Source organism: Mustela lutreola, chromosome 8 (assembly GCF_030435805.1).
Source record: "Mustela lutreola isolate mMusLut2 chromosome 8, mMusLut2.pri, whole genome shotgun sequence".
Taxonomy (NCBI): domain Eukaryota; kingdom Metazoa; phylum Chordata; class Mammalia; order Carnivora; family Mustelidae; genus Mustela; species Mustela lutreola.
The window spans coordinates 80,532,509-80,548,935 of record NC_081297.1 but is presented as its reverse complement, the minus strand read 5'-3'; the positions used below and the strand labels follow the sequence as shown (position 1 = coordinate 80,548,935).

Genomic DNA, 16,427 nt, shown 5'->3' with positions numbered 1-16,427 from the left:
CTAATGAAATAATGTGGAGCTTTTTTTTTTGAGAGAAAGAGCAGGAGGAGGGGCAAAGGGGGAGTGTGTGTGTGTGAGAGAGAAAGGAGAATCTCAAGCAGGCTCCACACTGAGTGCAGAGCCACATGCAGAAAACTGAGAACATGACCTGATCTGAAATTGAGTCAGAGGCTTAATCGACTGAGCCACCCAAGCGCCCCAATAATGCGAAGTCATCAGCGTGACGACTTTTGGATTTCTGTGTTTATTAGCAGAAGTTCTGATACTGGAGTGAAGTAACATCCCTTCCTGCCCATCATGCTCCAGACAGATACCATGTGGTAATAAAACTACTCAAATGCCATAAATCTTGTCATCAAAACTGAATAATCAATGGTGTAGTAAGAATGAACACGGAAGTATTACCCAGCTCTCCCTGGATTGAACTAACAATGAATAAATACTAATAAATACTAACACTAATACTGAATAAACTGGTCTGGGGCCCAGGCTATGGCTAGACCACCATGTATGGGTTCTCTGCTTTCAGAAGTCTGACACCTAGGAATTTCAGCGGAGTAGCAGAGGCCATTTCTGTTCAGCCTGGAGAAACAGAACAGAGCTTTTGTGCACTCATGAAAGTGGCAAGAACAGTATTTCTGAAGTTGAGCTAAGTAGCACAGTCCTAGAGATATATAGTGAAAATTGTGAATGTAGACATAGCTGAATGACTCCCACTAAGATGTTACCGTGTGGACAGATGCTGTCAGGTATTTGAAAGGAATCAAGGAAAGGATCTATGAGGACACATGAAGATTTCTCATAAATCATTCCAAGAACTAAAAATTTATTTTAATTTTGCCTGTCCTATAGCATCTGCACGATATTTACATGAAAATTAGACAGAATGAACAAATTCTGAGGGGATTAATATATATATATACATATATGCATGTAATATAATTTATATGTGTATATGTTTTTAGATTAATTCTGGTAGTCTAACGCCCAAATTCCGAGACCCCCCAAAGATGACCACCAGAGTCCAGAGCCAAAGTCAAACAGCAGGGGTCGTTTATTACGAGTTCAAACCCGGACCTCCGAACTCTCGCTGCCGGTGACGCTAAGAGGTCCCGAGCTCAGGATCACAACACCTTTTATACACTATTTTTGGGGAGGCAGGGGCTTAGCATACATCATAGCATCTTGTAACAAATCGCCACATACCACGGGAAAATCAAAAAGCAACTCTATAATATGACTGGCACACTACCGAGCGGGAAAAGGCTGGGAACAGATTATTGGTTAGGTCAAAGGGCTGTCATTCTTCAAACTGCTTAGTTGGCGCCGCTAGGGTATGTGTCACCTCAGGATTGTCACCCTGTCAAGCCGCTGGGTGCCAGATGGTTATTATCTCTTGCACCCAGAGCTGGGTGGGGGGTCCGGGAGCAGTCACTCTGCCAGGTTCAATTCTGGGCGGGGGTTGTATGGTTACAGAGTGCCTAGAGAAAGTTTGCTGGTATTTTTCCATCTCCTCATGGGTTAGCAAGGGAAGGTACAGAAGCAGAAATAGCGGTAATGGTTATAATTTAGGCATCTCAGTAGCATTAAAGTGCTAAATTAAAGCCCCTTTCCCCATAAACAATAACTTTATTATATTTTTTATATTTTTATACATTTATGTAAATTTACATATAGAAATTTATTTTGAAAATCTTGGGAAAAAAATCTTTGAAAATCCTGCTTCCAAAAGTCCTATGTCGATGCATTTACTAAAATGTGCTGTTAATGGTCTACTTTTATTTTTTCTAGCACTCCTCTTGCTGATGACACAATTCCTCTGTGAATCCGTTTACAAGATTCTGAAAGCTGAACAGAGAATTTTGGCACTGCACTGGGTAGGAAAAAGGTATATTCATAAAATACATTAATATACACCTTTGAAAAATCAATTACTACATTTGCTGCTTTACAAAAATGGAAGTTTATATGCCTTCTCTTATTTTTAATTTATAAGTAAAATATATGACATATGCATATTAAACTATACTACATAGTCTTTTATATTCAGATGACAACTAGATTTGTAATTATAATTTGGAAACTCATTATGAAGGTAATGTCTCTAAACTGGCAGATGATAGCAACATTTCTTTTATTTTTGTTTTCTTAATGAGATACACTTTTCTTGAAGTTGTGAAAGCTTTTTTTCTCCATTGAAAAATGTTTTTTTAAAACATTTGTTCCTGCTTTTTTGTCATTGTTGCAAAAGAACTATTTTGGTCACAATAGGTAGGTCACATATTTTACAAAAACTTCCATAGACTATTAAGTATCCAGGGTATATTTTTGTAAACACGTACAAAAATATAATGTTGCTTAGAACAAACAGATATTTTCCAATTTGCTTAGCAGAAATATTTAGTGGGCATCTGTCTGTGAGTGCATTTATGAAATGCTCGTTTGTCTTTTCAAAAAAGTTATACTCTGGGAATAGGAACTGAAAGTTTGACCACAGACCTAGACTTGAAAATCCTCCTATATTCTAGTGGTTGACTAACTTTCATGTATGTGACAGCAGAAAAGGTTGGAGGTAAGGGATCCTTTGTTTAGAAGTTTATCACTAGTAAGATGGAAAGGGAATTCTGTTTTTCCTAAAAAGAATCACAGAAAATGGTCTTTTTGAATAGTGAACTAAAATTTATTTATTCATTAATCCACTCTTATGGTCTTATAATTTACGTTTCTAGAACTTCAAGATGTAAGTTTAATTGTGAAAACCTTTAGAGTCAATCGTTGCTGTTACCTTCTTTAAAAATTATTAAAACCTAAATTATATCCTTAAAGTATTTATAAACAAGACTTCATATATTCAGGGACAAATGAAATAATAAAATATGGAAGAAAACATTGTGATTAATGGATTTTTATTTTAACAGAAGTGGAATAAGTCACAAATGGGTTATTGCAAATATGAAACTTATGTAGTTTTACAAGTGAAAACCAATATCAATATGATTAAAAGGCAAATGTAAATCTTGGGCTACTTCTAATAAATACGGCCAGCATCACATGTAAAGAGCTATTATTACAAGAAGGCACTAACATCTTAATTTATAAAGATAAACTATAAGAACAAATATTGAGGAATGTAATTCTAATACAGTATACTAATAAAAGAAATGCAGGGTTATGGATATTATCCAACCAGTAAAAAGCAGTTTGGAATGATAATGTTGTAACAAGAATATGGCGAGGTGGGTGCTTTCAATACTGTTGGAAAAGCATTGTATTTGTTCAACTTTTCTAGGAAGTGATTTGGCCATCTCTGGTATGAGCCTTACATGTTTCCAAAGCATTCTATGCAACATTTCCACTCCACTAGTTTGGAAAACTTTTGGTTACAAGTAATCCAAAAGAGTTTTTTAAAAGATGGAAATTTACATTTTCTCTTTGTGAAGCCTGTGTAAGCAGTTTGGTGCTGGTCAGGTGACTCCACAGTCATCAGGGACCTAGATCCTTCATCTCTTACTCTCTTACTCTAGTGTTTTAGAATATTCAGAATTGGTATTCCAGTCATCATGTACATGTCCTAGCTACAGGATGGGAATATTACTAGGAGAAGATCATGCTCCCTCTCTTTGAGGAAATCTTCTGCAAGGTGTTCATATCCCTTCCATTTACATTCCACTGGCTAGAACATAGTCATACAAAAAAGCCATACTTAAAAAGGCTGGAAAATGTAGTTTTTATTCTGAGAGATGAATCTGGAAAACTTATTGTAGTAGAATAATAAGAGACTGGATATTAGGGCCCAATAAACAATATTTGGCAGTTTCACTTCCAGGAATCTAACTTAATGAAATAATTAAAGGAAGAGACCAAATGATATAAATATATTTGTTCATTTTCATTATTTTATAATGGGAATAATTTGAGATTGACTAAATTGTCCAGCATTGGAACAGTAGTTCGATAAATTTGAGTACATTTGTATTATACAGTCAATAAAATATTTGTAATATATTACAAATGCATAAAAATTAACAGGGAAAATACCTGAAAGTTAATACATCAAATATTAGCTCTAGATCATGGAATCATGAGTAGTTTTAACTTTCTTTGTAGATTACACAGTTGTTTATTTATACTTATTTATTTTTAAATATTTTATTTATTTATTTGAGAGAGAGAGAGATCATGAACAGGGGGAAAGAGTAGAAGTAGAAAAACAGACTCCCCGCTGATTAGGGACCCTGATTTGGGACTTGAACCCAGGACCCTGATATCATGACCTGGGCCACCCAGGTGCCTTACACAATTTTTTAAATAATTAATATGACTTCATACTAAAATTTGAAAATACAAGAAGTATGGGATTCCAAAAGGTTTACTGAAGTTGCTTAGAGTTCCTGTTAAAAAGACTACTATATCTATTCCAGGAGAAATGAATCAGCATCGCACCCATCCTTTTTGACTTTTCCCTGAAGTTAGGCTGCAGTGAGCTTCAGAAATCTTGACCACATTGTAGCCAGCTGCCTCATTTAGGTTAGGGAAGACTGAGATACTGTTTTGCAGTTCAATAGCATGCACCAGGCTCCTGACAGTTGTTGATAATCATGCCTATTTCAAAGGCAAAGAGCGAAGTTTTAAAGACTCACCTTTCTTGTGTGTGAGTGAGAGGTTGCCCATTGCAGTTCTGGATTAAGAAAGGTCTCTTTTTTGTATGGTAAAGGATTTTAAAAATTATAATGTTAAGAGAATATTAAAGAAGTGAGAATTTAACTCAGAGCTAAGAGAAAAATTAAATTGCAGAGCAATTCATCAGAAATTCTCTGCAGAAATTAAAGTGAAAACATTTCTCCCCTGAACCTAAGCTGACTATACTTTTTTGGAATTTATAAGAGAACTATAGTGTTGAGAGTATAGACTTTGAAGACAGATTGAGCTCAGTTCCTGATGGTATCTGTATGTCTACTGTTCAGTTTGTTCCTTAACCACTGATTCCTCGTGTGTAAAATATAAGTAATAATAGAAGACACTATACCCTGCAAATATTTATCACATGGATAATGGTGTAACTACACTGATTGAACAGTGTAAACTTTGGACTTTAAAGCCCAGACCTTTACTAGAAATAGTCACTTTGTAAATAACTGAAGTTTCAATTCAGTAAGAAGATAACATAATTTAAAATCTAAATGCCCGTAATAACATAATCTCAAAATATATTAAGGACAAATTGCCAAAACAGCAAGGAGAAATATGCAAACCCACAATAACATTTTAAACCAGTTCTTTTAGTAATTGATAGAATAAAGTAGACAGAAAAAATCTGTAAGGATATAGAGTTGAAAGACAAGTTTAAGAAACTTGACCTTATAGGTATATAAAGAACTTTGCATAAATTGCAAAACTGACATTACTTTGAAGAAGACATGGAAAAATTACAAAAATTGCTATATGTTGAGTCATAAAATAGGTCTCAACCATTTTCAAAGAATTGGAATCATACCAGTTTCACTAGAAATCAAGTTGCAAATAAATTTTAGAAACGTATAACTAGAAATAAGTTTCAAGATTTCAAAGAAATCACAATAGTAATTTTAAATATTTTAAACTAAACGAATAGAACTTCTTACATGTTACCATTATAGAATACCTATAGGAAGTACTTCCTGGAAAAATTATATTTTAAATAAATGTACTAAGAAAAATAAAGAATGAAAATAAGGAGGCATTTCAAAAAAGCAAAACCAAAATGGAATAAACTCAAAGTAATAAAATCAAGAGTCAATGAAAGCAAGAGCATAATTAATAAAGTAGGAAATAGTCATATGGAGAGGACCAAGAAAGTAAAAAAAAATTGATTGTTGCAGAAGAAGAGCAAGTTTCCCAGTCCTCTGATGAGAACAAACAAGAGAGCAAGTGATAAAGGGCAAATAACCAACATCAAGAATGACAAAGACTATGTCATCACAGTTGTGTAAATATTAAACAGACAGTAATGAATATTACGAACTTTATGTTATCAACTTCACATTGGTAAATATGAAGAATTGGATGAAGGGGCAAGTTCCTAGAAAAACACAATGTAACAAAATTTACTCAAAAAGAAAGAGAGAGGGGCACCTGGGTGGCTCAGTGGGTTAAAGCCTCTGCCTTTGGCTCAGGTCATGGTCCCGGGGTCCCGGGGTCCCGGGATCAAGCCCAGCAGGGAGCCTGCTTCCTCAACTCTCTCTGCCTGCCTCTCTGCCTACTTGTGATCTCTCTCTGTCAAATAAATTAAAAGAAAAGAAAAGAAAAGAAAAGAAAGAAAGAAAGAAAGAAAGAAAGAAAGAAAGAAAGAAAGAAAAGGAGAACCTGAATAGTTCTGTAACCATTAAAGAAATTTAATTCAGTAATCAAAAGTCTGCCTATAAAGAAAATTCCAGACCCAGGTAGCTCCACAGACAAATTCAAGGAAGAAATAGTCTAATTTTACATAAGTCTAATTATGTCTAATTTTACATAAGTCTTTTTCACAAACTTACTTTATAAAGATAATATAATCTTGATACCAAACTTGACAAGTATGATGAGGAAAAGCATTTACAGGCAAATTCCTCTCATGAATATAAATGGAAAAACCATCAACCAAATATTACCAAACCAAATTCAGCATATAAAAAGGATCACTAACCATGACCAAGTTGGTTTATTACAGAAATTCTAGGTTTGCTAACACATTAAAAAAAGAAAAGCAATAATCTATATAATACAGATTAAAGAAAAGTATTAAATGATCATTTCAATTAATACAAAAAGCACTTAACATTCAACATCTATTCTGATTTTTTAAAAGTTTTAGAAAGCTAAAAATAGGAAAGCATTTCTTTAATGTGATATAAAATACCCATAGCAAATATAAATTATAATAGTATAAGTTGGAAGCTTTCCTTTTGTGATCAAGAACAAGACAAGGATATTTTCTATCACTCCTGCTATTTAGCATTTTTTCTGGAGATGCTAGCCAATGTAGTAAGGCAAGATAAAGAAATAGAGTTATTATTGGAAAAGAAACAACCAACTGTCATATTGGCAGATAAAATGAATTAAAAAGAGTGCTTAGCAAGTTTGATGCATACAATATAAGAAAGCAACTGTATTTCTATATATCAGCATCACTTTATACCTCATTTTTTAAAAAAGATTTTGTTAGAGAGAGTGCACACAAGTGAGGGGGAGGGATAGAGGGGGAAGAAGAGAGCCCCATGGTGGGCTTGATCCCAGGACTCTGGGATCATGACCTAAACTTAACTGACTGAGCCACCCAGGCACCCTTACCTCATGTTTAATAATAAGAGATATGTAGCATCCCTATGGGGATAATTCTGAAACTTTAAGAAATATTTTCAAGGCTGAAATAAATGATGTTCATGAACTAAAGGATCCAATATTGTAGAGATGCTCCTTAATGCCAAATTGATTTATAAGAACAGTGTAATCACAAAGAAAAAGCCAACTGGTTGTTATTTATTTTGATAATTTTAAAGTGTGTGTGTGTGCGCACATGCACGTGTACTGGGGAGCAATAGGAAAAGTTGTTTTAGTGAAAAAGACAAAGAATAGTCAAGACACTCTTAGAAAAGAAAGAATGGGTCGGAGTACTTGCCTTGCTGATTTTATAAAACTATTAATTGAGAAAAACATTGTGTCAGGGGTAGACAAGTAAACAAATAAAGCGAACTAGAGAAATCAGAAACAGACTCTTGAATATATTGGCTCTTTATTTACAATAAAGGTGCTATTTCAAAGCAATAGAAATATAGACTTTTTAATACTTGGTACTGGGAAAATTGATTATCTACAGAAAAAACAAAATTTACATCACACCACACACAAAAATCAATTACAGTTGCTCACAATCTAAGTGTAAGAGGCAAAGAGAATCTAAGAGAATCTAAGAAAATAGCTTTATGACTTGGGAGTAGAGATGATCTCTTAAATGAAGAAAGCTCACATCCTGCATTATTTTTAAACAGACTTTTTTTTTTTTTTTTCCAAAGCAGTTTTAGGTTCAGAGAAGTATGAGAAGACAGAACGGAAAGTTTTCATATACCCCCTGGTACACCCCCCTAACGCATTCATAGCCTCATTTATTAACATATCCTACCAGAATGGTACTTTTTTTTTTTTTTACAATTTATAATTGACACATGATTTATTGCCCAGAGTTCATCCTTTACATTAAGGGCTACATTATTTTATTGTTTATCAGAATGCACCTAAAAAGAGGGAAAAGACAGGACATAGAGTGGTAGAATAAAATTGCAGAATATCATTGATGAAGATCGTATCAGAATAGATTTTTAAAAACTATAAATCAGGTAGCATATAATCTAATCTATAATCTAATAGGCATATTAGATCATATCTAATTATATAATCTAATCATATGATCTGATAGGCAAGTGGCAAAAGAAGAAATCCAAATGGACAATAGTATGTCCCAGTGTCCAAACATATTAAAAAGTGCTTAATATCAATAGTATTCAAGGAAATACAAAGTAAACTTACAAGATCCCACTACACGTACTTCAGAATGGGGAAACCTAAAATAACTAGCTGGTCAGAGCATTAGCAAGGATTTAGAGTAACAACCATTTATACAGTACTTTTTTGGCTATCAATTAGAGCAACCACTTTTGAGTATAATACCTAATAAAGGTGAAATTTATATCCCCTGCTCAAACATAGCAATCCTGGATAGATATCCCAGAGAAATATGTACATATGTGTATCAGGAAACATATATAAGAATGCTCACATGAGAAATATTTATATTTGCCAAAAATTGGAAATAATTATCAAGATGGAAATTTATAGAATAGTCAATGAGATATCGAAGAGCAAAGAAATATTGAAATATTGAAAGGCAAAAACAAATGCTACTACAAGAACCAGGGAATCCTAATTAAGAATAAGGAAAGAGGCTGAGCTGTGGGAGGAAGTATTTGGGTAAGGGAGAGCTTTGGCTCTAAGGGAGAGTGCCAGGAACGTCCTATGCGGTGGTTCTGTAGGTATATGCTTTCTTACTATTTGCTAAACTATAAATATTGTGTACATTTAATTATAATAATTAAATGTTAAAATAATACAGCAAATAGTTATAGGTTTTACTTATTTCTTTAGTGATGTCTTATATTTTAGGAGGGAAAAATGTGGTTGCAAATAATATAGATTAAACTGATACATCTTTGAAATTAGGTAAAATTATTTAAGATGCTTGTAAAGTAATGGAAATGAGAAATAATAGGAGAGTAAAATAAGCATTTATTCTTTCTAGTACTTGTTCTAAAAAATGTAATGAAGGATTAAGACATTGCCGTTAGATTGAAGTAAAATGTTTTCAGACTATAAAATTATGGTTATTTTATCTCTATATATTTTAAAACACATTGTAATGTTAAAATATCCTTTTGCACAAATCAACAATACCCACAAAAAGTCTTCATTGAATATCAGATTTTATATTCCATTGACCAAAACGGTACAACAAAAATAAATACGTTACATAGGTGTTGTGAATCCAAGAGTTTTTAGAGGTAAATTGAGGATAGTGGTTAGTTATACCATTGATGGCAGTTGTTTTTGCTTTGCTTATCTCCTTCTGTATTAACATTGTTTTAAAATGTCACTGCATTTATAGTTATTTGCTTTAACCATTTAGCTAGTTAATAATTTGTGATCCTAATGTTATTTGTACACGCCTTTAGGTCACCTTTCTCTTTTACTTGCAAATAAGCAAGCTCTTTGCTTTAACTGTTTATCAAATCCCATCAGTTTTTTCCCTTGGTCACCTAATCCAGATAGTAAAACTCTTTATTGCTTGAAAAAGGAAAATAATCCCAATATATTGCAAATTGTCAAGTGAGTTCTTTATAATTAAAGATTACTCTGCAATATACAATTTTTAAGGCATTTATCTGGACAGGGTTCACTGGCCTTTGAGAATGAGCCACTTTGTTGACAAATCTATCATCTAAATTGTACAACATTAATGAGAACTCTGAGTAGTACACTCTTACATTTTAATGTAGATTGCAGTTTAAGGGGAACAACAACAACAACCAAAAAAAAAAACCCACCACCAAAACAAAATACTGAATGTGATTGAAGTGGATTTTGAAAAGGTCTGCCACCTGTGGATAAAAATGTGCATTACTCTGAACACATAGTAATTAAGAAAGGTCATAGGAAAATCCAGTGACCCTCTGAGATGAAAACATTGGTTATTATTTAAAAAAAAAAAAAAGAAGAAGGCGGCGGCGCTGGTTTTTACAGTTGTATAAATACAGGGTTTATGATACTACTTCCTCGCACAGCTAATTGTCCATACTTTACAACCTCACCCACAGTTCTGTAGTACCACGTGGTAGAACTGAGTCGGTGCTGGTCTTTGATTGGAATCCCTAGTTTATTAATTAATTGTAATCATATATTTCCTGAACAGCATCACATTTCTGTATCTTATTCTTTTTCATAATGCTTTACACATCATGTTAGATCAATATCTCATTGTTGCACCTCGATCTCTTAAATGTCTCCATTTTGATAAACTTTCAGCTTAGTTTTCTCAAGTTAATGAAATATCGTAAGTAAAAAACACCATGAAAAGCATGCTAACAGCCTGTTTAAATCTAATGGCACCATACTTTTATAATTTTTTCTTTAACTCAAAATTATTTGTTTAAATGCCTGATTATACTTGATCATCTGCATGTTCTACCTACAAATATCTAATATCCATCTGAATAGCTTTGCATAAAGTTATTGAGCTTATTTTCTGGGTGTTTTAAATGTATGTACATATGCACTGGAGGAATTTTATTAGCACAATTTGAATTGCAGAGTTCATTTCAAAATGTACATCAATTTAAGTAACATAATTCAGTCACATAGAGATGCTCCATTGTGCTGGTCTTGGAACAAGATATTGCTGTTTGAGTAGCTAATGCTGATGTACTTGACAGTCCTAAACCACTAGCAGAAAATAATAGTCCATGCATAATTCCTTTGGCTATAGCTTTCCACTGCTTGATTGATAAGTAATGATGAATGAGCATCATTCAAAAATTACAGGAAAATTAGACTATATTACTTTTTAAAGTCAGATGATAATATGTCTTACTAATTTAATAACAACCAAGCATTGTTCTCTTATTCAGCAATTGTTTGTAATTAAGAGAATTTTTCCTTCCAAATAAAATAATGTATGAACTGTTGACCAGAAATTTTTTAAATGATATATGTAAGCAAGCAGTTGCTTATTTTTGTGTCTTTCTTTAGAATACTTAACAACAAAGCAGTTCGAACAATAATAATTTAATTTGAGAAAAACCTTGAACCCAAACTGTCTCCGTAGAACTTTTTCATAATTAGGTTATACATCTTCTCAGTGGAAGAAGTCTTGCCCATGGTCACATTCTGCAAATAAAAATACATTTTGCATAAATTAGTGAAGTTGAACTGCTGAGACTCATTATAAAAACTAATAAATATTTCCCAATTTTTAAAGTAATTATGAACCATGATGTTATTTTCCTAGATGATGAATGTATCTAGGCATCTTTTACAGAATTAAACATTTTATAGTGAATAACTGGTGTTTTTAAAATATAATATGACATGACATGACATAATATAACATAATATAATGTAATCATGATGTTTAACCTGTAATTAGGGAATTTTATTCCCTCTGAAAGGTTTTTGATCCAAGTGTCATTTTAGGCACGGTTTAAGGACAATTTTCTAACTATTTAGGAAAAAGTTAAATTCAATTCTTATGCCATTACCAATATTAATTCTAGAAGGATTATAGATTTACATTTTTAATAAAAGACTCTAAGAGTATTAAGAGATAGTGTTGGCACATATATATGTAAGTGGGGGCAGGGTTAAAAGTTATTTTTAAGAATTATACCAAGGCAGACATCACAAAGCAAAAACGTTGTTAGGTTTAATCACATAAACATAAAAGCTTTTTTTGCATCTTCAGTGGTAAGACTGACAAATGAGGAACTGAGAAATATGTTTGCAGTATACTGGGTTTAATGATATAAAGTACCATTTTTATTAAAAGTATTGGCAATTTTATATATTCAATATATGTAAATATATTTTCAACTGCTAACAAATTAAGAGAAAAGTAGAAAAAATAATTTGAATATTCAGTTAATATTGGGGTTCAAACATATCAAATGTTTGAGTTTTATAATTTAAGAAATGCAAATCAATTGTGAGATCTTAGTTCATTTAGCAAATTAGGAAAGAAAAATGACACAATAATGAATGAAGATACTGCAGTGAGGTTAGACCTGTCCTTGACTGAGGCTGGTGGTGCCAGTTGTATCCTGGCACTGAAGATTCATTTCACAGTACATGTTAAAACCTGTTAATGTCAGAACACCTGGGTGGCTCAGTCAGTTAAGCGTCTGACTCTTGGTCTCAGCTCAGGTCTTGATCTGTGTCATGAGTTCAAGCTTCATGTTGGTGCCTGCTTCAAAAAGAAAAAAAAAAAAAGAAAGAAGAAAAGTCTGTTAATGTTGATGCTTGTACTTCAAGGAAGTTAGCTAAATGTTTTCATAGTGTTTATAGTAACATGAAATTGAAAACAACTGGATATATTAAAAAATGGTTTCTATGTTTAAAAAATCGTGGTGTTTGTAGTAATGGAATATTAATTTCATTTAAAAATTATGTGTTGGCATGGGAAATCTTAGGCTCTGGTTTATGGTAAACATTTAAGAAATATTTATTGGTTGGATGTGTAGGTGTCTGTACACACACACATGAGTGTGTAGCAGGCAGAGAACAAAAATCCTGGAAGAACATAAGCAAAATGATGAAAAGCTATACTTGGCTTAAAGGACTATGGCTGATTTTTTTAAAAATTTCCCTTTTTGAATTCATGTGTTAGTTATCTTTCTTTAATAAACATGTTACTTTTATTTTAAAGAAAAATACGTATTTTAAATAACATCAATGATAATTGATAAACATAAATTATAAACATCAATGTCATAATTCATCTCTCAAGAAGCTTTCCCCTTATGTTTTCTTCTTGGAGTTTTATAATTTCAGGTCTCATGTTCAAGTCTTTATGCATTTATGTTAATTTTTGTGAATAGTATAAGATAAAGTTCTGATTTTATTCTTCTGGTTGGGGTAATCCAGCTTTCCAGACCCTTATTTGTTGAAGGGACTATCCTTTCCTCATTTGGCTCCCTTGTCAAATAGTAGTTGCCCGTATATACAGGGGTTTATTTGTGGGATCTCAATTCAGTTCCATTGGTCTCTGTGTCTATTTTATGTCAGTACCATACTGTTTGGATTACTCTGGCTTTGTAGTATAGTTTGGAATCAGGAAGAAAGTCTCCAGCTTTGTTCGTTGTTCTCAGTATTGGTTTGACTATTCAGGTATTAGGATAGTTTTTCTCTTTTATTGAGAAATTCCATTGGAATTTTGATAGAAATTGCTTTAGTACTTTATACATAGTTTTTCGAATGAAAGCATTTTCTACACATAAATATTGTGATACAAACATGTCTAAATTCTTTGTTCTGAATTTTGGATTAGGAAAAAAATCAAGAGGAACAAAATGTTTTTTAGAATTTGTGATACATTGAACTAAAGTCTACATGGCTAGGATAAAATGCCATAACACTGCCAGCAAATTTATCCAGTGTTTACTCCTAAAATCCCAATGGTAGGGTTGGATCACCCTGCCTCAGATTCGGTCTGTCTCTGGCCATTGGGTAGTGCTTTATGTTGTGCCAACTTTTGTCTTTATGTGACTTCCACTAGATTCCACTGTCACAGAGAATAATACCCCAGATATAAGATTTTTAAAATCCTTCAAAAAATTCAAGATCTTATATAATGGACAATAGATATTATTCCTTATTAAGATATTTACCTTATGAAAACCATAATTTAAATCTTCCAGTACTGTTCTAGTGTTTCTATAGTTACTTTTTATTATTTATTTATTTATTTATTTATTGATAGTCACTTTTTTTTAAAATGAAAGTTACCTCATAACTTGTAAGCATAATTCATGTCCATGCATTTACAGATGTGTCTTCAGTTTGATTTGTTAAAGTCCTCCTGCATTTCCCCCTTTATTCTCACTTTTATAACTGAAAGCCTCAATAAAAAAGTGATTAGTAAATCCATAATGAAGCAATTTATTAAAATAAGGTAAAATATATTGTATCGATTGTTTAAATGAACTTGTCTTCTTTGATTGAAAGAAACTGTTTTATAAAATGAATTCTATGTTCTTTATTTATTCCCCCATCTTTCCATTAACAGCAAGTGAACTTTGGTTCATGACCACTTTTTCTATTTTTAAACTTTATCTGTATTGATACAAAGCATAAACAAATATTTTAATTTTTGGAATAAGAATGACTTTTCAAAAGTAAATAATGTGTTTTTAATAGAAAATGAATACATTATGACTAGCAATTTTAAAAGGGGTAACGCTTAGAGGGACTTAATAGAACCCAAGATGTTGATATGCCCTTAAATAGCAAATATTAAAACATTTTTTTAATGTCATTGGAATACAAAAGAATAGGGCAAACTGAAGAGAAAAGGAAGGTCAAAGTTAATTTTAACCTTTGTATTTATCAACAAACCATTGTATTTTCTTTATTTATTCCCCCATCTTTCCCTTTTGTTTTGAAAGTATTGTTATTTAAAAGGAAGGAACACTCATGTCAGAATTATACTAAAAATCATACTTCAAGACTATCTGTGAGGCAGAAATAATCCAACTATTATTTCTGGTATAAAAAGTTTTTGAATAACATCACTTGCCCAGAAGCTGTTTTCCAACCTAATAACTCTTGGAATTATGATCTAAAATTTCAAGAGGATTAAGGCTGCATAACTACTAGAAAGTACAAGTGTGCAGGAATGTGACCAGAGGTGAAATCTGATTTAAAATTTCTTTGAGGAAGCACTAGTTTGAAACACTAGCCCTGAGAAAGCAGAAATGCTACACATATAAATATTGCTTAGCAAGCTTATCTTAGTTAAACATATACTAAATACATGCATAGCCATCTCCAAGACATTCATTAACTAGGGTTTTAGTCTATTTTCTTGATTTTAACCATCTGCTTTCAATTCTCCTTGAACAAAATTACTCAAAATGGACAGAAATAAAGTTCAACACATTCTATATTGGTTCATCTTCTTTTTAGTAATTTCTTTATGAGACAGTTTGGAGGCAGCATGGGATGTATGCCCAGTTTGTTGATGGTGAACCCATCTTGGGTGTGCCTACCATTTATCCATTCCAGGACTTTGTCAGAAGTTGTGTAACAAGTTGGATGGAAAAGCAGGAGGCAGGAGGCGTCTCCATGTGACAGTTATACCATAATATGCCAAGCATGATGCTGTTTGCTGCAGAGGACACAACTCTAAGTAAAATGAGATCCTGGGTCTCAAAAGCAATAGAAAGTCCTGGGGTGTAGGTGGGGATAAGGATGGCAAGAGTATGTCAGTCCCTCTGTTGAAAGCAGGATGCAGACGTTAATAGCTCGTTTCTGCGTACTTCGCATCCAGATGTGATTTTAGCTAGGCATGCCAGTTTTCTCAAGATGGGGGGTCAGCTTACAACTGATTTGATCATAGGCATTTGATTAGTCTTTGGCCATGTAGAGTATCTCAGCCCCACTTCTTTCAGAGACAATGATTTCCAATTTGTTGCCTCACAGCATCTAAGAGAAATCCAATGGCAATAATCAATAATAGAGAATATGGGTTGAGGGATATGCAGATGTATTGGGATGCTCTGAAATCTATCTCTGAACGAAGTGAGAGATACAGAGGTGTGTCCCTGAATACCTTCTAACAACCCCAAGTAAGTGGCCTTTATGACCTGTTCTTTAGTATGGAGTCATAGGCCCAGCCTGCATGTTGCTATAAGAAAGAGCCCTATAAAGTGCATTATGACGACCAAGAATTGTGGTGTGGAAATCTTGCATTGCAACCTACCATATCCACTATATAAAACTACTTGGGAGAGATTTCTGACTCCTCTTACCAGTTATGCTGCCCCCAAGTATTTGTTCTATTTTCATTGGATTACACCTGTACATTGTATAACTGAATTTTAGTTGATGTTCTCTGTTCTGTTTCATGTATCAGATGAGATTGGGCGCATTCAGGGTGCTATGGCTGTAGACCCTATTTCACATATCAGAGAAGAAAGAGGTTTCACGGCCAGGGGATAGAGGCTATGGGGAAGCAGTGGGACTCCGTAAAGGCATAGCTAGGACCACGATATCTGAATTGGGTCTTGAATGGTGGAAATGAGGAGAGAGTTGAGATAGCATGATCAATGGTGCAGAAGAAAAACTGTGTAGTTCCATCTGGCTTGGAAATA

The 16,427-nt window shown here is 33.2% G+C and overlaps 1 protein-coding gene across 9 annotated transcripts in view; it reads left to right on the top strand.

Annotated features, from left to right (window-relative positions):
* The window catches only part of SOX5 (SRY-box transcription factor 5), a 995,891-nt gene that overhangs the window by 267,525 nt on the left and 711,939 nt on the right, over nucleotides 1-16,427 (top strand). For all 9 annotated transcript variants that reach the window (XM_059185762.1, XM_059185763.1, XM_059185769.1 and 6 more), the window contains exon 4: nucleotides 1,792-1,888. In XM_059185762.1, coding sequence (XP_059041745.1) covers nucleotides 1,806-1,888 — 83 coding nt within the window. In that variant the 5' untranslated portion in view covers nucleotides 1,792-1,805. The remainder of the gene's footprint in view (nucleotides 1-1,791; nucleotides 1,889-16,427) is intronic.